Source organism: Pteronotus mesoamericanus, unplaced genomic scaffold (assembly GCF_021234165.1).
Source record: "Pteronotus mesoamericanus isolate MK-2021 breed Mesoamerican mustached bat unplaced genomic scaffold, CSHL_Meso_final contig_221, whole genome shotgun sequence".
Lineage (NCBI taxonomy): Eukaryota > Metazoa > Chordata > Mammalia > Chiroptera > Mormoopidae > Pteronotus > Pteronotus mesoamericanus.
The window spans coordinates 296286-319820 of NW_026555092.1; the positions used below are offsets into that span (position 1 = coordinate 296286).

A 23535-nucleotide genomic window follows, 5' to 3' on the forward strand; every position below is an offset into this window, starting at 1 on the left:
GATTGTACGTTAGGGAAATATTACTGTTTAAAAATAAGAAAAGAAAGGCTGCTGGTCTGGCCCCTTTTCCTCCAGTGGCCGGCCGCACCCATAAAAACACGTATAGCGATGATTTCCCGCTTTGAGCGCTTACTCTGTGCCCTGCACAGGGCATGTTCTATATGTATCATTCCACTCCATCCTTACAGAGGAGGTGACATCATCGCTGTTTTACAGCTGGGTGACTAAAGCTTACAAAGATTTGTTAGCCTGCCTGATGTCAAAAAGCTGGGACTTAGCAGACGTGGGTAAATGCACCAACTCACTGTTTGCTCTGGTTCGGGGCTGCAGGCTGGGCGAGACAGGTGTCTCTTTCTGCACAAAGATGCTGTTTCCTTGAAACCACCTTGTCGTGGCTGCAGCCAGCATGTGGGCAGAGCAGGGCTGCCGAGCTGCCTCTCGCTAAGAATAATAATAAGGCTTCATACATTTCATTTAGTAGGCTCCTTCCTGGAGTAGCTAAGTATTTCTCGCTTGTAAACAATTAATGAATAAAGAGAAGTGGCCACAGGTAAATGAGAAACCTGGGAAGACCATGGCTTGGCTTCTCCTGCACTTTGAGGTCACACCTGCTTTGCCCCAGGGAAGTCCCTGTACGTCATGATCCAGGTTTAGAGGCGCCCTCTGCCCCTGAACTTGCAGTTCTAAGGGACCTGGAGCATATTCTTTCCCATCTGAGGCCAGAGTGTTGTCCAACCCATGGTGCCCCTTGAACTTCAGAGCCCCGTGAATTGTTCCACAGCTTCGGAAATGTGTGGACACATACAAGTACCTCTTCATCTTCTCTGTGGCCAACATGAGGAACAGCAGGCTGAAGGACATCCGCAACGCATGGAAGCACAGCCGGTGAGCCGGCAGCGGGGAGGGCCGGTGAGCCGGCAGCGGGGAGGGCCGCCCTGCCCTCAGTCAAAGCTCAGAGGCAGTTACTGACCCCTGGGTACCTGGGTCACACAGATGGCATTTGGACAAGGACAAAGTGCCATGCCCCCCACTGAAGGGCACTTCTCAACCGTAATGCCTAGCCCTGCACCGAGCTCCTTGGTGGTTGCTCAGGGAGTGTTTCCGCATTAATCCCTTGCGGAGAAAGGGCTCCCTTGCCCCTGGGGTCTGGTCTTTGTAGGAACAGCCTTTCGGTTTTAGAAAGACAGGATGTGCTCTGGGATGCAACAGTGACCTGGCAGCAGGCTGTAGAAGCCATGTGGCAAGTACCTGTCCTTGGGCTGGAAATGTGACAGTCCGGGTGGTGATTGTAGCACCGTTGTGCCAGTCTGGTTCCGACCATTAAACAGGCCTCTTCCATACATGCAGGCAGGGAAGGCAGGTTATCCACATGGCAGCCACAGTGGGCTGGTGGGCAGAATACTGTACGCCAGGCCTGTAGGCAGGAAAATAGCGAAAGGGACCCTGAGCTGGTGACAGTGGGCAGGGCTCCACAGAAGAGGTGGGGACCTCTGGGCACATCTCCAGCCCCCAAGCAGGACTGAAGCTGGTTTGCACTCAGCTGAGGGGGGGCTGGCAGGCCACGTCCTTCACGGACCCCTCTTCTCTCTGTAGGATGTTCTTCGGCAAAAACAAAGTGATGATGGTGGCCTTGGGCCGAAGCCCATCTGACGAGTACAAAGACAACCTGCATCAGGTGAGTCTCTGGCCCTCACTGAGAGGGGGCCAAGGCATCTTGTCTCCTGCTTCTGTCCCATGACACATGCCAGCCAGCGGGCTGGCCGGGAGGTTGGGGGTGGGGGACAGTAGCGAGGCCTGGCCTCAAGTTCCGGTTCTCCTTTAACCTCCAGGTCCAATGAGGAGGCCCCCCCCCACACACACCCAGCTGTGACAATCAAAAATGTCTCCAGGTGTTGCCAGATGGGCGGGCTCAAAGTTGTCCCCAGTTGAAAACCACTGGTCCAATGTGACCAGACCAACCCACTTTTGTTCTTCAGGTCAGCAAGAAGCTGAGGGGTGAGGTCGGTCTGCTTTTCACTGACCGCACTAAGGAGGAAGTGAATGAGTGAGTGTGCCCGAGGACTGGTGGGGAAGGGAAGGCGGGTGGGGCTCTGGGGAAGGAATCATCCAGGGGCTTTGTACAGTGGAGACATCAGGTAAGAACCTTCCTGAGTCTGTACTCCCAACGTGGTGCCCCAGGCTGGCTGCCACCCACAGCCAGATGAACAGAAAGGGGAGGGGAGGGGAGACCCAGGGTGGGCCGGGCGGGCCAGTCAGGAACCCTGCCTCGAACCACTGCTGGTTCCCCTAAGGTGGTTCACGAAATACACGGAGATGGACTATGCCCGCGCTGGGAACAAAGCAACCTTCACCGTGAACCTTGACCCAGGGCCGCTGGAGCAGTTCCCCCACTCCATGGAGCCACAGCTCAGGCAGCTGGGGCTGCCCACTGCCCTCAAGAAAGGTACGGGAGTCCCTGGATGGGAAAGGTCGCAGACTAAGGGCCAAGAGCGCAGGCTCTCAAGCCCGACAGGCCTGCCTTCCCCTTTCTGGCTGAACAGGTTGTTTCTGCCAGCTTCCATTTTCTCATGAAAAAGCGGGGCTGAGTGCCTGCATTGTGGGTGGGGTGAAAGTGGGCAGTCACTGCCAGAACAGAGCATTACGGGACAGTGCAGGGGGCAGTCACTACTCCCTGAATACGCCTGCAGGCCACCACACACTGCTGATTAATTGGTGCCCCAGTGTGTGCTGAGTCGGGGGGTTTGGGGGACAGGTGGTCGGGCAGCTCTGCCAGAAGTAACTGCTTGCCTTCCCTGTAGGTGTGGTGACCCTGCTCTCCGACTACGAGGTGTGCAAGGAGGGCGACCTGCTGACCCCAGAGCAGGCCCGCATCCTGGTGAGTCGGCCGGGCCCCTCCCAGGAGTCTGCGGGCTGTGGCTGGAGTGACCACGGACGGGTCACACTCGCTCCTCCCAATCCTGGGTTCCTTTTGTTTCTTGCAGAAGCTTTTCGGGTATGAGATGGCTGAGTTCAAGGTGACCATCAAGTACATGTGGGATGCACAGTCTGGAAGGTTCCAGCAGATGGGAGATGACTTGCCAGAGAGCGCATCCGAGTCAGCAGAAGAATCCGAGGACGACGCCGACTGCTGACGGACCCCGACCGGTCCAGGCGCCACCCAGCCATGTGGGGCCGCCGCCCCTCCTGGGCAGCAGCTGTTTGCTGTGGACGAAGACAACGAGGGGCACGAGGGACAGACTGTTTTCCTACAAAGAATAAAACTGTCTGCAGGGTGTCTCCCTGTAGGCGGCGAAAGGAACTTTCCTCAGAAAATAGGCTTTGGGGTTCGACTTTTGTTTGGATTCCAAGGGTTCCTTTTTTTCACCTCGCAAATCAGCTTCCAAGCCCTGGTTCCCGCCTGGCCCCTGGGGACGGAGAGCAGCCACCCCAGCTTTGCGTCCCTGGCCCTCAGTGCCCTTGCTCCATTTGGGGATTTGCTGAGAAAGGCAGGCGCCGGGCTGCCCTTCTTATCCCTCCACACACACCTCCTCTCCAAAGCCAGAGCTGAGAATCTGGGGTAACCAGATGACCAGAGGCTTCAGCTCAGCCAAGAAGAGCAAAGCCCCTGCTGAAGCAGAGAGAGTATGTTAACAATGCCCCATAGCATCCCAGAAGTTCTCTAATGATAGAGTTTTGTCCAGATTGTTCTATTTGTAAATAATTCAGCAAGGGCATTACCACATGAGAAAATCTGCTTCAGGTGGTATGGGTGGCCCGTCTTCTGTCAAGTATGGAAGGGCCACCTTCAGTCCTGCTCTTGAGAGGTGAGGCTCAACTCACCACGGGAGGCAGAGAGCCTCCCACTGCCTCTGCCCCTTGGAGATGAGGCCGCCCTCCTGTTCCCTCCTCACCAAGCCCTTGGGCAGGACAGGAAACAGGCTGCTGGTAGCAGAAGAAACAAGTCCACCAGGTTGGCTCGGCCTGGGCTACCCCAGGTCAAGCGCCTGCTTTATTTGGCCGGGAAATCCAGCCTTTACACTTTGTGAAGGCAACAGGGAGTCACATGAGAGTACAGGAAACAAATGGTGGGCTGAGATGAGGAAAGAAAAGGCTACATCAGCTTAAGGCCAGAGTGAGAAATGAAAGGTGGCAGACGTGGTGAACCCGCTGCCACCCCAAGTCAGGACTGGGCCTAACGGAAGTAGTTGGGACATTCGTGGGCAACCAGGTGCCAACCCTGATCGAAGGCCTGCACGACAGCGGGATCCAGGGGCCCCTCCTCAGTCGCTGCCAGGTTCTGTTCCAGCTGCTCTGGGCTGGACATGCCCAGGATGACCGCGTCCCCCTGGGCACCCTGGAAGGGGAGATGGTGGCCAGAGGTCGACACGCCAATGCAGCGACTCCAGTCCTGCACATCGCCCCCCGCACCCGCCCTCGCCCTGCTGAGATTGGGGCTCGGATGTCTGTCTGTACCCTCCAGTATTCCAGAAAGATCATCTTGCCTTCAGACAGCTCTGGAGCCCTGCCTCCCGTCTCACCAGAAGACAGGCCCAAAGTTCAGAGCCACTGAGCAGCTGGGTAAACCTGGGTTAGTTAATGACCTCTCTACTTTGCAGGCTGATTGTGGGATTTAAAATTTTGTGAAGTACTCTGCTTCAGGCCTGCCACTTGACAGGCGCTCGATAAAGGGGAGCCATACAGTGCCGAAGCTGGAGGAAGGGACATGGGACAGGAGGGGAGGGAAACCCTACCAGCTACAGAGCTGGACTCTGTAACAGTGGGCTGCGAAACAGGAAAAACGCTAATGGATAAAAACGTAGGTGTCAGGTGTCCATACCCAGTCTCATGCAGCCGTGGGACCCTGGTCCAGTGAAGTGGCCTCTGGGCCAATTTCCTCATGTAAAACTGGGATTCTACCTTAATGCAGCCAACAGTGTTCGTGGCAAGGCACTTAAGGAACTTAAAAACAAGATACGCTCTGGCCAGTGTGATTCTGTGTATTGAGCACCTGCCTGCGGAATGCAGGTCCTCAGTTGGATTCCCAGTAAGGGCACAGGCCTGGGTTGCGGCCCAGGTCCCCAGTTGGGGGCACATGAGATGCAGCCACACATGGATGTTTCTATCCTCCTCTTTTCTCCCTCCCCTCCCCTCTTAAAAAAAAAAAGGTAACCACCCAAAAGAGCTGGGCCACAGAGAAATTTCGGAGAAAGAAAAGGAGTAAGCACCAAATAATTGTGTAGTCCTGTCCCTTCTTCCGTCCCCCACTACCCCCCTCCAAAAAAGGGGGAACAGAAGCAGCACCTCCCAGGACAGGACAGCTGGCTTACCTGGAGCTGCGAGTGGTGGTACATCCAGCGTAGGGCAGCTGAGGTCATGCTGGGGGTGCTGGTGCCATAGGCAACCTGCAGGGCCTTCTCCACCAGGGCGATGGCCTCAAAGTGGTGCTCCTTCCAGAAGCTGGGCAGGAGGGGGAGTGGCACCAAGGTCAGCATGGGGGCAGGCACGCTGGGGGCCACAGGCACAGAGCCGAGCTGGGCGGCCTTGGCCATGCCCACCCCACAGCACAGAGGGGCCGGTGTCCCCTCCAGCAGCAGGCCTCTCGCTTTATTAGGCAACAGAGCCACTCGGGGGACAGCTCCCTCACCCGGCACCTCCACGACACCTTCGTTCCCAGGCACTTGAAGCCCACCCTCACTTTACCAGCGGACGCAGGTAGCTAGTACAGGGGCAGGCGCCAGGCCCTGAGCCTCCGTCCGGGGCTCTTCACTTCCCTCCCGGCAGGCGATAAGCACGTCTCGGGGAACAGCTGTGACCTGGACCACCGGGCACGGGATCCAGGGATCCTCGTTTCCTCCCAGCGATCCCAAGAAAGTAAGAAACCCCACAGAGGGTTTGGTCCAGGCTGCGAGGGAAGGCAAGCAGCCTAGAACTTCTCCGTTCAGGTAAGAGGGACCCTGCCCTCTTTACCCACCTAAGGCAGACACCCCCAGCTCACCGATTCCTGTAGGTCTCAGCCCAGTTATTTCCAAAGAAGCGGCCCACAGGTTGTTTCCCGTCCTTGTCTTCATACTTGTACTTGCCGGTCAGCAGGCCCCCTGCAGGAAGGCTGCCCTCAGGCTCCCTGACCTGCGCTGCTCCCAGAGGCTGCTCTGGCCTCAGGGGAACGGTGGGGACACCAGGAGGGATGGAGGACACAGCCCGGCCTCTTGTCAGACCCCTCCCTGCTTCCCAGGGCCAGGAGTGCCCACCCGCCTGAGGAAGGTGGGGAGCCGGAGGCTATCCCCATAGCAGCGCCTACCAGCCAAAGGGTTGTAGGCATAGAATCGCAGTCCGAAGTGCCGGAGACAGGGGAGGAGCTCCGTCTCCACCTGCCGGGTGGTGGCGTTGTACATGCCCTGCAGGCAGAAGGCCAGCTGAGAGGGTGCACGCACCCAGGGAAGCAACCCCGGCTGCCTACTTTTACACCCTTCGGTCAAAACCTGCCCAGGACTTCAGCGATGACTTCAGCGATGACTTCCCAGGTCACTAGCGCTGGTAGGGGATGGGGAGACAGGGCCCGACCCCAGGAAGGGAAACTGGACTGGAGATACCATTCCACAAATATCTGTGGGCTGGACCCTGGGTTTCTAAACAGTTACTTGCTAGAGTGAATCTAGCAAGGTCTCTGTCCCCAAGGAATGTTAGAGACAAGTTAAAAACCAGAGGGGAGACAGGTAATCACAATAAAGGCGGATTCTCCAATTACTGCTGCTGCTCACAAACCCTGGGTGGGTGAAGACGAGTTCTGGAGATCAGGGGCCCCGCTGGTGCATCAGGAAAGGCTTGAGGAGGAAGAGGGCCTCTAAGTGAAGCCTGAGCACTTCGACCAGGGAGAGGGCGGGGGAGGGTTCCAGGCTGGTGCGCGGAGCAAGGAAGCAGGGAGGATGGGGCCAAGGTGTTTCTGCAGGCAGAACAGGGAGCCGGAGCCGGAGCCGGCAGACATTCTGGTGGCCGGGCTAGGGAGCTGGCACGTCACCCTGAGGGCACCCTGCAGGCTGTGAGCAGGAGAATGGCTGCCAAGGGGAAGGCATGGGGCAGTCAGAGGGGCCGAAAGAGGTGGGGGTCAGCAGAAGCCCTGCCTGCACCTGGTACACCGTGGGAAGGACCCAGCCGTTGCTCTTGCAGAGGGTACAGATTTCGGCCACCTCCCAGGCGGCATAGTTGGAGAGGCCGAGCTCCACAAACTTGCCCTGCAGGGAAGAGGCAGTGGTCAGAACCCAGCGCAGTCCAGCAGACCAGGCAGGGAGGCCATGGTAAAGACCCTGGAAGTGGGGACGGTCCCCAGCTCTGCTCTGGGGCAGCCCTGGAGCCTCCACTCGCCTGGGAACGACAGACCAAAGAGAGGGGCTGCAGACCTCCTCTTGGAGCCCGGGGCGCCACCCTCACCTCCTGGTGCAGCTGGTGGCAGGCGCGCAGCGTTTCTTCCACGGGAGTGTCGTGGTCAGGTGCATGCAGGTAGAAGAGGTCCACGTGGGGGCACTGCAGTCGTTTCAGTGATGTCTCCAGCTGGGACCGGAGACTGTCCGGCTTCAGTGACTTTCCATCCCAGGGATTGGCCTTGGTAGCAATTTTCACTTTGGAGGGAGAACATAATGGTTAAGAGATTTATTATAACCACTTATTAACCAGGTGACCCTGGCAAAATTATTTAAGTTCTCTGAGCCTCAGTTCTATAATCTGTAAAAAGGGGGTGATGGTAATGGCACTGTTTTCACTGGGAGATCATGAGGATAAAGTATATGATGTTACATGCAAGTCCTCGATGTTCACTGCCGCTGCAACTATCATTGGCCATCAAAAGGCTGGCTGTGCTGAGCCGTGCACTGGAGGCTCCATACACAGATGAACTAAACACGCTCGCTTGGTCTCTACTCTTGAGAAGCTCAGTCTGTAAGGTGGTATTACAATGTTAAAATACGCTACGCCAGCAGAGAAAAGCACCCGTGCAAAGGAAGCCCAAAGAGGAGGGACTGCTGGGGAAGGCTTCCTGCGGGATAACCCCCAGCTGAGTCTACAAGAAGGAGTTGCAGTCAACAAGAAAGGATGGGAAATGCATTCCAGAGGGTGGGATCGCAGGCAAAATCCAAGAGACGGCAACAGAGTAAGTGAAGGGCCATACTTGGCAATTCTGAGTTAGAAGAGTTGGCAAAGGCAACTCAGCAGGTCAGGGGGAAGTCATCAGACCACTGCACATGAGGAAACAAGTCCCACAACTTTTCGACCAGATACCCCCCTCACGCTTACTGTGAACTCTGCCTCACATCTGACCTTTGGACGTCAGCCCAGTGAGTGCCTGGCCTCCAAGAAGGAACCAGGGAAGGGCTGGAGGAGAAAAACCAATTCAGAAACAAAACCTTCATTAGCAAAATTTTTAGTTTCAGGTAATAGCTAGTAAGCTTAGTAATCAATGCATGTAAAAAGCTATTGTTCCAGGAGCTGAAGGTATGACCCACCTAGACTCCAGGAGACCATAAGCAGTCCCACCTTTGTGCCTCAGGAGGACTGCAAGCCATCAAGGTGGAACCTGAGCCACTGTGCTCCAGGGTGAGACGCCCACCACCCAGGACACAGATGAAAGAATGTGGCAGCTTTTAATCTGATTAACTTTTTCCTGAATTCCAAACCCTTTATCTATGCTTTTCTTCTTATAAAAAGGGTCTTATAAGATAGGGTTAAAATGGAATTTAAGATGGCCTGTTAGGGTACAAACCCACCACCTTCTTAGATCACCAGCCACCTGAATAAAGTTCGTATACAGATTCAATCCCTGTCTCTGCCTACTGCGTCTGGTAGGTGACGGGCAGCACGAATGCCGGCTTTTCCAGTTTCATTCGCATTCCGCGCCTCCAGACCCACCAAGCTACGGCTCTAAGCAGGACACAGAGGGGAAGCCCCACACATCAGGCACTTCGCATTGCCAAGCCCAGTCTTTGCACAGCTGTGCCCTCCCTCAGCCCTAATGCCCCTTTCTGTCATTCTCTGCCCAGCAAACCACTGCAGGTCCTTTAAGGACCAGCTCCAGTGTTCTCTGAGCCTTCCCTAGTGCCTCTCCCAGTCCTGGCCATCCTGCCCGCTCCCTTCCTTCCCCCAGAGTGCCTCTCCCTCTGGTTCCCCAAGTTTCACTGGCTCCAGCCTTCCCCACTGCACTCTGAGCTCCCTGGGGGTGGCTTAGGGTCACTTTCCCTCCTATGACCACATCACAAAGCCTGGCCTGGGGCTACCTTACCTGTTTCTCACATCTCCATCTCTGCTCCCCCAGCCCAGCCTGGCCTACTGCATAGCTACAGCTCTCCCTGAGAGCACCAAGGGGACTGCCAACTGAACAGAGCAAAGTCTGTTCAGCTGGCAGTCCTGATGAAAGAACAGGATGAGTAAAGGGTGCTGAGAGCGCGCATGGGTGGTGAGGGCAATGGGGACAGGGACACCCGCAGAGTGCCTGGGGCCTGGTTATGAGCACCTGGCAGGACTGGAGACGAGTGCCATAGAGACCACTAAAAAAGCAATAGGAGTAGAAAACCAAGGGCTAGACCAAGCTCGGGGTAACACTTGGGAGTTTCCGAGTTGCAACTCCTAGGAAGAAGAGAAGGTGAAGGTGACCAGGGCAGCACTGCCGGCCTGTCGGGGCAAGATGTGCACCGGGCCTGAGGAGCTCGGGATTCAGTTCAGAGTTGCGGGGCGGCTAGGGGAGGGGACGAAGCTCTCGGTCCCCACCGCGGTCGGTGCATCAAGGCTGGGGTCGGGTCAGCGACCTGCACGGTGCAGAAGGAAAGTCAGGGGGCCGGGCGCGGGCGCTGGGCGTTACCTCTGCAGTCGCGGCCACCCAGCCCGAACCCCAGGCCGCCCAGGATGCTCTCGGACTGGCCGTTGCTGTACATGAAGGCTGTGTCCAGTTCGGTGTGGCCGCGCTCCAAAAAGGCGCGCACAGCCGCGGCGCTGGCCGGCGCGTCCATCCGGCGCCCCATCTCCATGGTGCCCAGCACAGTGGCAGGCCGGACCGGGACGCCCGAGGCAGACCGTGACGGCCTGGACATGGCGGCGGCGCTGGTAGTGCGAGCCTGCGGCGGCCCGGGGCTTCGCGCACAGCGGACCGTGGCGCGGGCCACAGAGCGAGACGCGGCGCGGAGCATGGGGTCCGCGCCTGCGCGCTGGGGAGCCTGGAACCCCGCCCACCGGCGCCGGGAGGAGGTGGCCGGGAAGCACGACTGCGAGCGTGACGCCCCTTCACGCACGCTTTGCTCGCCAGCGTCGCCCCAGAGACCCAGCGACGAGTTCGCGGCGCGAGAGGCGGAGCCATGAGGTTCGAGGGCGGGGCGGGGTGGTGCCTCAGGTCAGCTGACCCAGGCAGGGGAGACACTGCCCAGAAGTCCCCCCGGGCGGCGGATTGGACGTGGTGAGGCGGTTTGAGGCTTGGGGCAAATACAAGGCTGCAGATCGGGGCTCTAGAGCTTCCCTGCCACGTCGTTACAGCCCCCGGACCGTCCTGGGGCACCTGTTCTCTCCTTTGGAGCGCAAGATCCTAGGTGAGGATTTGAGCCGGGATAGGGTGGCCCTCGGGGGGCTGGAGTCCACCTCTTCAGGAGCGACCAGCGTGGCCTCTCGGATGGGCCTGGCCAGGGTTTGGGGTCTGGGTCCCGGATTCTGAGGGCTTTGTTTTCCCCAGGGCGGGCCAGGGGAGGGGGCCTCTCGGCGATTGAGCGCTGACCCCAGCGGCAGCCCTGTCATTATCCCCGCCGAACAGGCGTCCGGCGCTGGGCTGAGTCACGAGTTGGCCCAGAACCTGGAGTTCTGGAGGCGATGGTAAACACAAGCCGGGACGCGCCTCCCCACCACGCATTTCCCAGGTGTGCGAGGAACCCAGGTTGCCTTCTCCCCACGCCATACCTGGGCTGGGTTTGAGAGTGTGAGGGTTGGCGCCAGTCTTGCCCATTCAACACTTGCTGAAGGCTGCTGTGTGCCAGGGACCCTGGAGCGGGGCTTGGGGGAGCGCTACGGGCGGAACAGAATAAGGGTCATCCGTGGCTATTACTACTGAGTGTTTAACCTGTGCCAGGCACCGTTCTAATCACTTGGCCTACAGTAGCTCATTTATCTCCGCAGTCAGCCAAGGAGGTGGAAACCTGCAGTTCCCCCCATTGTACAGATTGGACCTCTAAGGCTCCATCACTTGCCCAAGAGCCCTGTGCTTGCAGGCATCAGGCAGGTCAGTTCTAGAGTGCTTTCCGCTCCGCCTTCAGCCATCCGAGCTCATAGCGGGATCTTTTCTTGTCTTTCTCCCTTCCCCCATTCCTCTCTCAACATTTTTACTATGCAGCTGGTGTGTCTAGACGCTCAGCTTACACTTAGGGTGAAGGGGAGAAGCGGGCTGAAAGAGCAATGATCGCGGGGAGTGTGATAAGTATTCTTCAGGTTTGTGCACCAGGGAGGGGGAGGGGTGGCAGGTGTTGTCTCCCCAGCCCCCATAAAGCCTCTTTGAGAGGGCAGTTTAGAACTTGATCTTAGCGCTTCTACCAGGCCCCCCACAGGGCTATTGAAGGCCTGCACCGGGGACAGGAGGCGAAGGTGGGGAGCAATTATTCAAGTGCTTCGGGGCTTTGCCTCAAGGAATGTGGACTTAATCAGAGAGATGCAGGTCACTTGACCAGCTTTCCTTGCCTCAGTTTACCATCTGGGAGAGGAGCATGGGTGTGGCAGGAGATGCCTTTCCACTTCTCCAGCACAGCCTTTCTCAAAGTGTGGCCACGTGCATCAGAACCAGCTGGGGGAGCCTCTCAAACCCAAGGTCCCTCATCCCCAACCCAGACGTGCCGATCCTGAATTCTGACCATGTGCCCTCCTCGATTCTGAGGCACCGCAGCGCTGGTCCCTGTCAGTCCTACAAATGCAGTCGAGCTTTGTTTCAACTCTGGACATCCATTCACTCGGTGCTGTTTGGCCAGGTGGGCCCAATCCAGAAGCCTGGCCTGGGGCCCAGGCTGGCTCCCCTCTTGAGTCCGAACCTGTGGCTGACAGGCCCTGTGCACAGCGGCCCTCAGTGGAAGACACCTTCTGTTCTGGGTTCAGGCACCTCTCAAAGCATCCTGAGCCCTGAGCGGCACAACAGCCTTGGACATGGCAGGGGACCACCGACCCAGGGCCCTGGGCCCTGTGAGCCAAGGCACATTCCTCAAGACACCCCCTTCCTCACTGGACACATATCCACCTCATTTCTTCCCAACCTGGTGAAAGCAGGGAGTGAGGGGGTGGCCCCAGGGCTGCTGAGATATGGGACTCTTACCCACGAAACAACCACTACCAGGCACTGGGCTCAGAGCTTTCTGTGCATTTCATTTGCACAAACAACCAAGAAAGGAGCGTCATTATCCTCATTTATAAACAGGCTCAGACAGGTTACTCACTTGTCCAAAGTCACTCAACCTTACCTGTAAAAGGGGGACAGTATTCCCTGCCTCCCAGGAAGGTGATGAGGATGACAGTGTCCATTTGGGATCTGCGAGAGGAAGGGGGGAGGCTGTCCAGTTTGGGGACGGCTGGGGAACAAACGGCATCTTGGCATTGCAAAGATGCAGCTACCTGCATGTTAACGCAGGGTGGCCTTGCAGGTGCTGGTGGCAGGACAGCAGGTGTTCAAACGGTTGCAACATCAGCAGTGCTAAAGGTCATCAGGGTGGGTAACCAGGAGACAGGAAGAGGCTTTCAGTCATGCGTGCTGGGCCCTGGAGGCGCTGCAGCGAACCAGGTGGACAGCGACCTGTGGCACCCTTGTGTCCCGCTGGGGGCCTCTGTCCACTACCAGCCACATTAGGGCTGAGAGCCTAGAGCTTCCTGAGAAAAGAAGCTGACTCGCTTCCTTTCCCTCCCTGACAGCCTCAGGCACCGTGACCTCAGCAGTTCCAGTGTCCCCATCAGGATGCCTCTACCAGCCGCCGCACAGGGGGTGGCTTATACACACACATATATTTGGCGCTGGCAGATTCAGTGTCTGGTGAGGGTCCACTTCCTATTCACGGATGGCTGTCTTTTCGCTGTGTCCTCATGTGGCAAAGAGAGAAACAGAAAGGGAGAGGGTGAGGGAGGGGTTCCACCCTCCTGACCTTCAGGTCACTTCCCAGAGGCCCCACCTCTGAACACCACCACACTGGGTGTTAGGCTTCCACATAAGAATTTCGGGAAGACATAAATGTTCAGTCTGCAGCTCCGGGCACCACTTTCGGGAGGATCCCGGGCCTCCTGACAGAACTAGGAACTGAAGGTAGAAGGAGGAGCCTCGTGCAGGGGTTGGGGGAGGAAAACCCCTCTGAGCAGTGAGAAAAGGGGAAGCCTGCCGCCTGGCTGTGCAAGAGCCGAGCAGCAGCGCCAGACCACAGGAGGGGTGTGCTGCACCCAGGGACAGAAGGCCCGAGGCAGCGGGGCCTGGTGGCTTTGAGCAGGGGTCTGGGTCCTGGTCCTGGCTCTGACTCATGGCTCTGCTACTTCCTGGCTGGGTGGCCCTGGCAAGCCACTTTCCTGGTTCCTCTACTTTATAGAGTTGATATGAGGACAAAAGGCATAAATGCACACAAGGCACTTAGCACAAAGCTGGCGGGGAGCTCACTAATAGGGCTATGACGATTCGCTGGGCAGAGATGGCGTCACCTGGCTCCACTGTCTCTTCCTTGTTGAGGGTTGTCACACAAGCAATAACTGCTCCAGTCACTGCGGAGTGCCCGAGTACGGGGAGGGGCCTCCCCTGCCCGCCCCCATGGCCGGCCGGCCAGCCATCTTCCAGCTCCGGCGGCGGGTGAGATGGGGAGCCGGCTGGGGCTCCTTGCCAGCAGGCGCCCCACGTGGGGGCTCCCGGGAGAACGCGGCTCGAATCCCAGCCACCTGCGCAACCTCAGGATTCCCCTGGTCCTTATTTTCCACCTGCCTCATCTAACTGCTGATGGAAGAAATGGCCAGACCTATAGAGAGCTTTTATAAGAGTTTATTTGAGGCAAACTGATGACATATGCCAGAGATCAAGATCTCAAATGCTCCAGGGAATACCATCTTGCAGCTTCTTTTATGCATTTGAGGTTAAGGAGGGAATATAAGAAAGATTACAGGAGGGCAGGAGAAGGCAAAGTCGGCATCATATTACAGACTTAGGTGCTTTCTTTCTTTCCTTAAGATTTTAATGATTTATTTTTAGAGAGAGGGGAAGGGAGGGAGAGAGAAAGGTTGATGTGTGAGAGAGACGTCAGGCTGTTGCCTCTCACACGCCCCCAACCAGGGACCTGGCCCACAACCCAGGCCTGTGTCCTGACTGGGAGTCGAACCAGCAACCTTTGAGTTCACAGATCTACGCTCAACCCACTGAGCCACACCAGCCAGGCAAAAGCCCTTTTTCATCCACAGACCCTCGCAGCATAATTTACAATAACAAAAGATTGGAAAGAATCTGAACATTCAAGTTAAAACACAAGTGACATGTCTGAGGACTCAGTTCCCCATAGGGTTTTAGGAACTCATTTGACTCTCACAGCTGTGTGAGGGAAGTGCTGTTGTCACCAGTTTACAGATGAGGGAACCGAGGCGCAGTAGCAGTGTTAATGAGAGTTAAGATGGTATGTGAAGGCACGGCCCCTGCCTGCAGCTTCCTGCATGTGGGGTTGCCGGGGGTTTGCTTTGGTCTCTATACTTGAGGCTGATAGCGTCCTTTGGTCCAGGCGCTTACTCAGTGCCAGGCGATAAGGCGGGCTGGGCTTCGGTCGGGGACACCGTGACTGGGACCCAGACCTCCCAAAGGCTGCAGCCCCGCTGTCTCTCTCCCTGCAGAGCCCTCGCCTGCCCCAGTGCGCCAGCGCCCGCCCTCCCGCGCTCTGCAGCCATGGTCTGGCAGAAACTGGGCCCCGGCAACTTCTCCAGCTGCCCCAATGGCTCCCGCCAGTGGATATGGGACGTGTTCGGTGAATGTGCCCAGGACGGCTGGGACGAGGCCAGCGTGGGCCTGGGCTTGATCTCCATCCTCTGCTTTGCGGCGTCCACCTTCCCGTGAGTAGTGCCGGGGTGGCAGGACCAGGGAGTGTCTGCAGGCTGGGGTGGTGGCCCCAGGGACTGCAGGAGAGGGGGCTGCCATCTGGCCATGGGTCCCCCCAGACTCAAGGCTGAGTGTGCTCCCCGCCACCCCCACTCACAGGCTTCCAGCCTGCCCCGGGGGCCTGCCCGAAACCCCACCCAGGCCTCGCCTTGGGCTGTGCCATGCTGGCCCCCACATGGTAATGACAAAACTTGCTACTGTTTTTTTGAGTGCCCACCAAGCACATGGCTCGGTTCTAAGCACTTAACTTGTTTTTAGCTTATGTAAGCCTCCTAGCAACCTAGTGGAACAGATACAGTTACCATCCCTATTTTAGGAGGAAACAAAGTAAATGGCTGTAGGCTGCACAGCTAGTAGGAGAGGAGGGGGAGAGGTGGAAGGGCTGGGATGCATCAAACAGGGCGCCTGTCCTGTGAGTCTGGAAGTGGCCGAGCAGTGATGACAAAATAGCGTGGCCACCGCTGTGGTCAGGGAACAGAATATGCTGCGTAAAAGCTCTTGGTCACAGCACGTGGTTGGGAGCCTGGGCTCTGGGTGTGGACGGGGTGAATTCCGCCTGCAGCTGTGACCTGGGCCCCTTGGCTGTGCTGCGCCTCCGTTTCTCATCTGAAAGGCAGGAAGTTCATTCCCCAGCCTACAGGGCTACCCCGCGGATGGCAGGAGGGAGCGTACGTAAAGCCTTTACACACGTGCGCCCAAGCCCACAACTGGACAAAGCGCGCAAGGGCCGCTGTCCCGTCAGGGCGTCCTCCACTCTTAGGGTACCTGCTCTTCACCCTGAGGGACCACGGCGAGGGTTCCATTAGGGACCTGACCTTTTTAAAAAACACCTTTATTGAAAGATAGTTCACATCCCCTACAATTAGCGCATTTAACTGTGTCATTCCCAGAGTTGTGTGACCGTCACCACACTTAGTTTTGGAACATTTCATCACCGTAGAAAGAAAGCAAGCCAGAAGGGAGCGAGCCATGGCTCCTCCCCCACCCGCGGGCCCCACGTCCTCCCGGCCTCTGCGGGTCAGCCTGCTCTGCACAGCCCACGCAGGTGGCGTCGGCAGTGCGAGGCCTTTTGTGACTGGCTTCCTTCACTTGATGGAACGTCTTAAAGGTTCTCCACATTAGAGCGTGAATCAGTACTTCCTTCTTTTTTATATGCTCCGCGGTGTGTGCCCCCAGTGTTTACTCGTGCGGCCGTTCATCAGTGGACGTGCAGGTTGTTTCTACTCCGTGGCCGTTATGGGTTGAGGCTGCCAGGTACGTTCATGGACAAGCTTCTGTCGGGGCATATTTTTTCCTCCTCGTGGGTACGTACCTAAGGAGTGGAATTGCTGGGTCATAAGGTAACTACACGATTAATCTCTCGAGGAGCTGCTGTTGCTGGTGAAAGCGAGTGCTTCTGCCGCCCCGTGGTTTGCGGGCTGGAAGCACAACGAGTCAACGCACGGAGTGTGGTGAAGGAGAGAGAAAAGCTGAGGGTTCTCAGAGTGAAAAATATAGTCTCGAGAAGGATCAGTCCTGTGTCCTTAGCCTCTGGATTGGTCCAAGGTCGTAATCCTGTAGGCGACCAGAGGGTTGTTGTCTGGGGCTTGAAGTATATTCAGGTATTGACACCGGACTGGAAAGCTGGAAAATGTAAGCTCCCAGGCTCCCGCCTCAACCCACTCGGTGTTAGTCATTTAGCAGCCTGGCTGAAGTGACTCCATTTTACCTCCTCACTCCATTCCTCAGCATTTTCACTGAATTGCCTTGTTTTGGGTGCCATACTGGGTATGACACAATTAATTAAACAGATCCTGCCCCGGCCTTTGCAGACCTTCCATCCCAGCCCTCTTTACATAGACTACCTGGGAGTCACTGGGAACACACTGGAGGCCGTCTAACAAGCGGTGATGGCAGGGGCCCTTGGGAGGCAGACCGGACAGACCTGGGTGACAGTGACCGAGGGAGCGAGGCTCCCTGTCGTAGAGGGAGAGCTTCCTTGGAGCCATCGGAGGAGCTATTCGAGGAGGCTTCCCCTTCCTGCCGTGGCATCACGCCGGCCTTGCCAGGGTCTGGCTGAGTAACCAGGGAAGGGGTCACAGACCCGGGAGACAGTCCTGAGTGACGGCAGAAAGGACAGCCACCATCCTGCTTCTCTTTAGGACTCAGCCTTTCCTGAGTGTGATAAAATTATTTTACCTGTAATTTATGGAGATATGGCAAGTCACCGTATCCTGAAGGAGCTTTGTGGGGCACAGAATAGACCTTAGTTAGGGGTCTCCTCAGTGCCCTCTCTGTGCTAGGCGCTGTCCCTGCCCTCAGGAGGCTGGGGTGCCGGGGCGCCCAGGGTGTCGAGTGCTAGGGAGGAAGACGGAGAAGATGCCAGTGAGCTTGCGTCAGGGGGGCCCTGAGGAGGAACTGATAGTACCAGAGAAGCAACAGGTGGTGAGGGGGCAGGGCGGGCCCCCCACAAACCAAGAGCTCAGAGGAAGCAAAGGTAGTCCCGGCGGTGGAGGAGACTGGAGCTTCGCGGTCAGGGTGTGACTCCTGGACCCCCACTGAGCTGCGTGACCTGGTCAGCTGCGCCCCCACTGAGGAGCGGCCTCAAAATAGACCTGCGCACATGGGGCCCCGTGAGGCCTCAACGCGTTAACACACGCGAAGGGCTCAAGACTGTGCCTGAGACCCCGCGGCCACCATCAGCGTTGGGCTGAGGTCCAGAGAGAGGGCCCCAGTGCCAAGGACCTTCGGGAAAACACCCAGGGCGTGGCTGCCAGCAGCTTCTGTGCTGGAGCCGTCCGGAGCCACACCCTGCCCTTCTCAGTGTCCTCGCTGAGGGCTGAGGGCGGGCTGTGGTTCCGTCTGTATTGTTAGCGGCACCCGCTCCTGAAGACAGGGCGGCGGCAGTGCCCAGGCCAGCCTGGCAGCGCCAGCACTGGGTTCTCCTCAAACTGTCCACCCACTTCGTGGGAGAAAGAATCGATGGCCCCTAGGAAGTGGTCCTCAGGGCCTGACCCTGAACTTCAGGACCCTGTAAATACCCCAGCTCCCCACTGGCGCCCGCAGGGTGCTGTCGGGGAGAAGGCAGGTAACGCTTTGAACCTCTCTGGGAAGGTACACGCCCCATTGAGTTGCTAGGTTGGAACCCCCGAAGGGCACAGAAAGGCTCACGAGGACCTGGCCTGCAGGGCTCCCAGTGACCTGTGCGTCCACTGCCCCTGCCCAGTGTCCTCTTGTGGCCACCCCATCGGGGGCTGTGCCCTGTGGATCCCTGAGCATGTGGCTCCCTCTCTGCCACAGGCAGTACATCAAGGCCTGCAAGACGGGCAACATGGACCAGGCCCTGTCCCTGTGGTTCCTCCTGGGCTGGATTGGCGGAGACTCCTGCAACCTTATCGGCTCTTTCCTGGCTGACCAGCTACCCCTTCAGGTGGGTTGGCCCCAGGCCGGGCTGGCGGGGCGAGGTACCTCGCAGGGCCATGGCAGAAACTTAGGGACCACAGCAGGGGAGGCCCGGGCTCCAGAATCCAGACCCTGCTGTTCCACCCTGCGAGGGCCCCACGCAGTAGAGAGCGCCCTGTGCCCCGCCATGCAGTGTGACAGTGGGCTGGTGCCTGCCCTTCTCTGGGCCTCAGTTTCCCCATCTGCAAAACGACCCCATCAAACCACAAGATCACTGGAGTGCCTCACCCCTGAGGCGCTATGGTCCTGACCGAGCTTGGGGTGGAGGAGGGGCCGGAGGAGGTAAGTTGTCCCTTGAGAGGCCTGGGTGTCATCATTCTGCTGTGGGTGGGCGGAGCTGGGATTCAGAATCGGGAATCCACTGTCTTCCCAAGGGGACTGTGAAGGCTCCTCTGCCTCTGTATCAGGCCAGCGCGGTGCCCACACTTGGCCTCCGGTCCGCTGTTGTCCTGACAAGTGGAACTAGGCACCATTTCCTCCATCCGCCCAGGCCAGACACATTACCTACCTGACCGCTAGTTCTTCCGGGTAGAAACTGTGCTCCCCCCTCCCAGATGAGCAGACAGAAGCTCAGAGAGGTGAAGTGACTCGCTCAGGGCCTCCCCTCCCCCCACGCCGGGATGAGCAAGCGCCGCCCGTTTTGCGCCCCCGCCCCCAGAGCCTGGGACTGAGCCAGTGCCCCCGCTTCTCTCGCAGACCTACACAGCGATGTACTACGTCTTGGCGGACCTGGTGATGCTGTCCCTGTACTTCTATTACAAGTTTAAGAACCGCCCCTCTCTGTGTGAGTATGCTAGTCCCTCAGTGTCAGGTGCACTAGGGGCAGCCGGGAGCAGGTGTCCCATGGCTGGGTGACAAGTCTTAGGAAGGGTTCCTCAGGCCTCATCTGAAAGCCTGAGCCCTGCTCGGCCTAGATGGAGGCCCAGGGGCAGTGAGCACATCCAGGCAGGACCTCAGGAGTTTCCTGCACTCAGGTTCTTATTCAGCAAACATGGCTCCAGCTTCCGCTCTATGCCTGGCCCTGGGCTCCGCGTTGGGGAGACAGCACAAGGCCGCAGGGTTCGGAAGGGGCTGTGGCCGAGGTCAGAGCGAGGTCAGGCTGGCTGAGGCCTGGCCCGAGGCACTGCTTTTGATGGACCCCTGGGCCCCACTGCCCTCACCGTACCAGTTTGCAGCCCCAGGAGAAGGATGCTACTATGGCACGCACCCTGCAGATGAGGGATTAAAGCTCAGAGAGCTTCGGTCGCTCGCCCAAGGTCTCAGAACTGCCAGAGGGCAATGCCGTGATTCCCGTCAGTCCCAGTCTGCCTGCTGCCACTCAGATGCCTGACTTGGGCTTCCCTCCCACTTCGCGTCCAGTGTCTGCCCCCATCAATTCCTTGCTCCTGTTCACCTGGGGACTAGTGTGCACCACCCCGCTGCTGAGCAGCGCTGGCTCCGTGGCTGCCCCGAGGGAGGTCTTCAGGGGGCGGAAGCTCCTGTCTGTGGAGCCAGGCAACAAGGTGAGGTGTGGGTATGTAACTGCGGGGGGGTGGGGGTGGCATCAAGGGCCCTCCCCTGCACGGCCACCTGGACGTGGGGATTGCCCTCTGGGAGGGAGCTTGGGGGCCTCACCCTGCACCTCCGTCCCCTACTAGCGCTGAGCACCCCCTTCTGCCCTCTCAGCCCTTCACTCGGCAGGAAATCATTGGTTTTGTCATCGGCTCTGTCTCCAGCGTGCTGTACCTGTTCTCCCGGCTGCCTCAGATCCGCACCAACGTGAGCCTTGAGCAGGGGCAGGGCGGAGCGGAAGAGAAGAGCCGGCCTGGCAGCTTGGGCCTCTGGGTTAAGGAGTAGCACGGTGGGCAGGGTCTGGGCCCGCGTTCACTGTTGGCTTGGGCAGCTTAATCCGGTTCTCCAAGCCTCAGTGTGTGCCTCTGGCAAATGAGCACATGCTGCCTGCCATGCAGGGGTCCGTGTCACCTGTGTGAGGTCAGGTGAGAGCGAGGGGCTGAGCGTGGAGGCCCAAGAGAAGAGGAGAAGGTGGGGAATCAGGGAGGGGGAGGGGGCGCTCGGGACTGGGCCTGGTGGGGCCAGCAGGCAGGGTGCAGACACGGTCTCCTGTGGCCCCGGGCGGGGGGCCTGGGAGAGGTGGCTGGAGTGGAATGGGTTGGTTCATGTGCCAGGCCCATGTCAGAGACGGGGCACACAGGGAAGAGCCAGCGGAGGACTACACACACAGTGTGACAGGGCAGAGGGACATGAGGACAGTCACATCCAGAGTGACCAGAACCCTGCTGAGGTCCCTGACCCCACCCCCTCTCACCTCCAGTTCCTGCGGAAGTCGACCCAGGGGATCTCCTACTCGCTCTTCGCCTTGGTGATGCTGGGGAACACGCTGTACGGGCTGAGCGTGCTGCTCAAAAACCCCGAGGTGGGCCAGAGCGAGGGCAGCTACCTGCTGCACCACCTGCCCTGGCTCGTGGGCAGCCTGGGCGTGCTGCTGCTCGACACCGTCGTATCCTTCAGGGTGTGCAGGGCGGGCGGGCGGGTGGGGTGCGCACGGTGGCCTCTGCCTACGCATGGCTTCCGCAGCCGTCCGTCCGTCCATCCATCCATCCATCCACCATCCATCATCCTTCCAGCTACCATTCATCATCCATCCCCCGTCCATCCCCCATCTATCCATCCCCCATCCGTCCATTCTCCATCCACACATCATACATTCACCCATCCACCCAGAGTCAAACCCATCTGCCATGCGTCCCACTGGGCACTGGATCCAGTGGTGAGCAAGAACAGGGTGGCTTTGCCTCAGGAAACGTGCAGCTCAGTGGGGAGGCAGACAGGATGCATGTAATTATAAGTAATTACTTACTTACAGTGACACCGAGTGCCACAGAGAACAACTGCAGGAGTATGTGACCAGGGGGCTGTCCTGGTTTAAAGGCTCAGTGGAGGCCTCGCGGTGCCATTTAAACTGTGCCTTTAAGGAGCAGTCAGTCAGGCAAAGGCGAGGGGGGTGTCCCCGCCCCACTGGTGCAAAGCCCCTGAGGAACAAGGGAAAATCAGGCCATGCAGGCCAGGGGAATGAAAGCCGGGAGGTGGAGGCGCATGAGTTAGAGTCGGAAAAACTCAGGTTCAAATTCCCGCTCCACTCGTTCACGGCTGTGTCAACACAAGAGGCCGAGACGCTGGGGCAACGATCGGCCTCTCTGTGCCTTCGCAGCTTCACCTGCGTGGTGGGTGGGGCTGGCAGTCACTGTGCCCCGAGATGGCCGGGCGGCTGCATAAGGTAAGGCGCCGGGAAGCACTGCACACGACCCAGCACGGTGAGTGCTCGGTGAATGTTTGCTAAATGGGGAGTCAGGGCCTTATTTGGACCTCGTGTGAGAGAAAGTAAGCAGAGCCTTTGTTTAAACACCTGCTGCACCCCTGCTGTGTGCAATGAGAGAGAAGATTAAGTTCACCTGAAATGAATATAAAATAATACTGAATATCCAGGAAAGGTTAAGCTCTAGTGCCTTCAAATGGCCACTCGGGGCACTTCCCAGGATCGGGTGGGGTGGGAGGAAGGCAAGATCACGGCTGGAGTCGGGGGCACTGCCTGAGGGAGGGAGGACCCCAGCGCTGACTTGGAAGGTGAGGTCAGGCCGGGGTAGAGGAGCCGGAGGGCGTTCAGAGTGGAAGGTGCGGCCAGAGCAGAGGCCAGGGGTCATGGCTGGCCCTCCCCACCTGCCAGAGTGGGGCTCAGAGGGAGGGAGCTGTGGATGGAGCTATAGGCCCCAGGGGCAGGGGCAGGTCCAGCCCGGTCCCTTCTCGGTTCGGCCTTGACGCTGGCCCCCCAGATCTCCATACAGTTCCTGGTGTACAGGGACGCCGCCGCCTCAGAGCGCCAGCCCCTCCTCCCAGGCTGACCCGGACCCAGGCCACGCCCAGGTGACCCGAACTTCCAGGTTCCGCTTCAGGAGAGGAGCAGTGCGGTCAGTCACGGTGCTGTGGACCCTGGACTCGGCTGTGGAGGCGGCGGGGGTGGGGGCCACACTCCCAAAGCCTCCAGGGCCTGCTCTTCCCGAAGCCAACTGACCGGCTCTCCCAGAGCAAGGCGGCCCCTAGGGCCAGGCTCTGCCCGCCCTGCCTGCCAGAGACTCAGCCCCATGCCCCCAGGGTCTGAGGCAGCCAGGACCTCCCCCCTGCGAAAACCTCCGCTCGCCTACCTCACTTGCCTCGGCTGGGCTGCCGGGGCAGGACGCGGCTGCGGCCGAGTGCCCGGGACTGTCCTGCGGCTGCAGCCAGTGCAGTAAATGGTCTTTCCGGGCGAGGCCTCTTCTGTGACTCCTTCCCAAGGCGCTGGGGTCTGGGCTGCTCTGGGTGGATGGACTTGGACCCGGGGCCCCCGCGTCCAGGGCCCAGGTGGGGACTGGAAGGGTCAGGCCGTGGTAGAGCCCAGCAGGAGGGGACTAAGGCTGCCAGCTGGCCTCCTGGTGGCCTCGTTTCTTCAACCTGCTTCTCTGCGACAGGCTCCATGCCTGGTGGTGGGGACACAACAGTGAGAATGACACTCCAACAGGGTCCCTGCCCCTCGGTGCTCAGGGGGAAGCAGAAGAGTTAAGGCTCAGATCATGGTTCTGCCTCTTAGCTGCTCTGTGCCTCAGTTACTTTATCCGTGAAATGGGATGACGATATTACCACTTCCTATGCCCATATGAGATGGCGTGATTAGGGAATTAGCCCACAAGTCTGGGACGGAGTAAGAGCTCAAAGTTAGCTTTGATAATTTTTAGTTGGAGGAGGAGGGCAACCAGATCTCCCTGGAGATCAGGGAGCCCTTCCTGGAGGAGGTGGCACAGCAGAAGGATGAGCAGGAGCTAATCAGGGGGGGAGGTGGGAGTGTGGCCAGCCCAAGGAAGGGAAGCAGCAAGAGCAGGGGACAAGGGACAGGAAGGCAGGGCTCCCACTGGGCCCCAACCTCCATTTGTCTCCCAGGCTCCGTTCTGCTTCCAGGTCCCAGGTGGGAACGACCCCGTGGGTGCCTGAGG

At 58.5% G+C, this 23535-nt stretch overlaps 3 protein-coding genes across 4 annotated transcripts in view; 2 read left to right on the top strand and 1 right to left on the bottom strand.

The window, feature by feature from the left end:
- Positions 1-3308, top strand: part of MRTO4 (MRT4 homolog, ribosome maturation factor) — a 5615-nt gene extending 2307 nt beyond the window's left edge. Inside the window, exons 3-8 of the mRNA XM_054571651.1 lie at positions 782-885; positions 1594-1675; positions 1977-2044; positions 2292-2443; positions 2799-2875; positions 2982-3308. Coding sequence (XP_054427626.1) covers positions 782-885; positions 1594-1675; positions 1977-2044; positions 2292-2443; positions 2799-2875; positions 2982-3131 — 633 coding nt within the window. The 3' untranslated portion in view covers positions 3132-3308. The remainder of the gene's footprint in view (positions 1-781; positions 886-1593; positions 1676-1976; positions 2045-2291; positions 2444-2798; positions 2876-2981) is intronic.
- A 643-nt stretch (positions 3309-3951) lies between these two features.
- Positions 3952-10190, bottom strand: AKR7A2 (aldo-keto reductase family 7 member A2). Its single transcript, XM_054571428.1, has 7 exons — positions 9821-10190; positions 7405-7592; positions 7104-7208; positions 6278-6374; positions 5975-6074; positions 5307-5436; positions 3952-4333 (listed from the first exon to the last, which is right to left on the bottom strand). The coding sequence occupies exons 1-7, from the start codon at positions 10143-10145 to the stop codon at positions 4172-4174; spliced, it is 1107 nt and encodes a 368-aa protein (XP_054427403.1). The 5' UTR covers positions 10146-10190; the 3' UTR covers positions 3952-4171.
- Positions 10191-10371: 181 nt separating this feature from the next.
- SLC66A1 (solute carrier family 66 member 1) lies at positions 10372-22766 on the top strand. 2 transcript variants are annotated; one of them, XM_054571430.1, is made up of 9 exons: positions 10519-10538; positions 11116-11218; positions 14815-15030; positions 18356-18485; positions 19214-19301; positions 19877-20019; positions 20183-20275; positions 20829-21014; positions 22345-22766. In XM_054571430.1, the coding sequence occupies exons 3-9, from the start codon at positions 14867-14869 to the stop codon at positions 22411-22413; spliced, it is 873 nt and encodes a 290-aa protein (XP_054427405.1). In that variant the 5' UTR covers positions 10519-10538; positions 11116-11218; positions 14815-14866; the 3' UTR covers positions 22414-22766. The 2 variants fall into 2 exon arrangements, with proteins under 2 accessions (XP_054427404.1, XP_054427405.1); XM_054571429.1 differs by lacking the exon at positions 11116-11218 and having other exon boundaries at positions 10372-10538.
- The last annotated feature ends 769 nt before the right edge of the window (positions 22767-23535 follow it).

Coding starts and splice junctions, on each gene's coding strand:
- AKR7A2 (XM_054571428.1), bottom strand. CDS start 10,145: ATGCTCCGCGCCGCGTCTCGCTCTGTGGCCCGCGCCACGGTCCGCTGT. Junction 5,437..5,974: donor GCTGAGACCTACAGGAATCG/GTGAGCTGGGGG, acceptor CCTCCTGCCCAG/CTTCTGGAAGGAGCACCACT. Junction 4,334..5,306: donor ACCACCACTCGCAGCTCCAG/GTAAGCCAGCTG, acceptor CTCCCCTTCCAG/GGTGCCCAGGGGGACGCGGT.
- SLC66A1 (XM_054571429.1), top strand. CDS start 14,867: ATGGTCTGGCAGAAACTGGGCCCCGGCAACTTCTCCAGCTGCCCCAAT. Junction 19,302..19,876: donor TAAGAACCGCCCCTCTCTGT/GTGAGTATGCTA, acceptor CTTCGCGTCCAG/TGTCTGCCCCCATCAATTCC. Junction 20,020..20,182: donor CTGTGGAGCCAGGCAACAAG/GTGAGGTGTGGG, acceptor CTGCCCTCTCAG/CCCTTCACTCGGCAGGAAAT.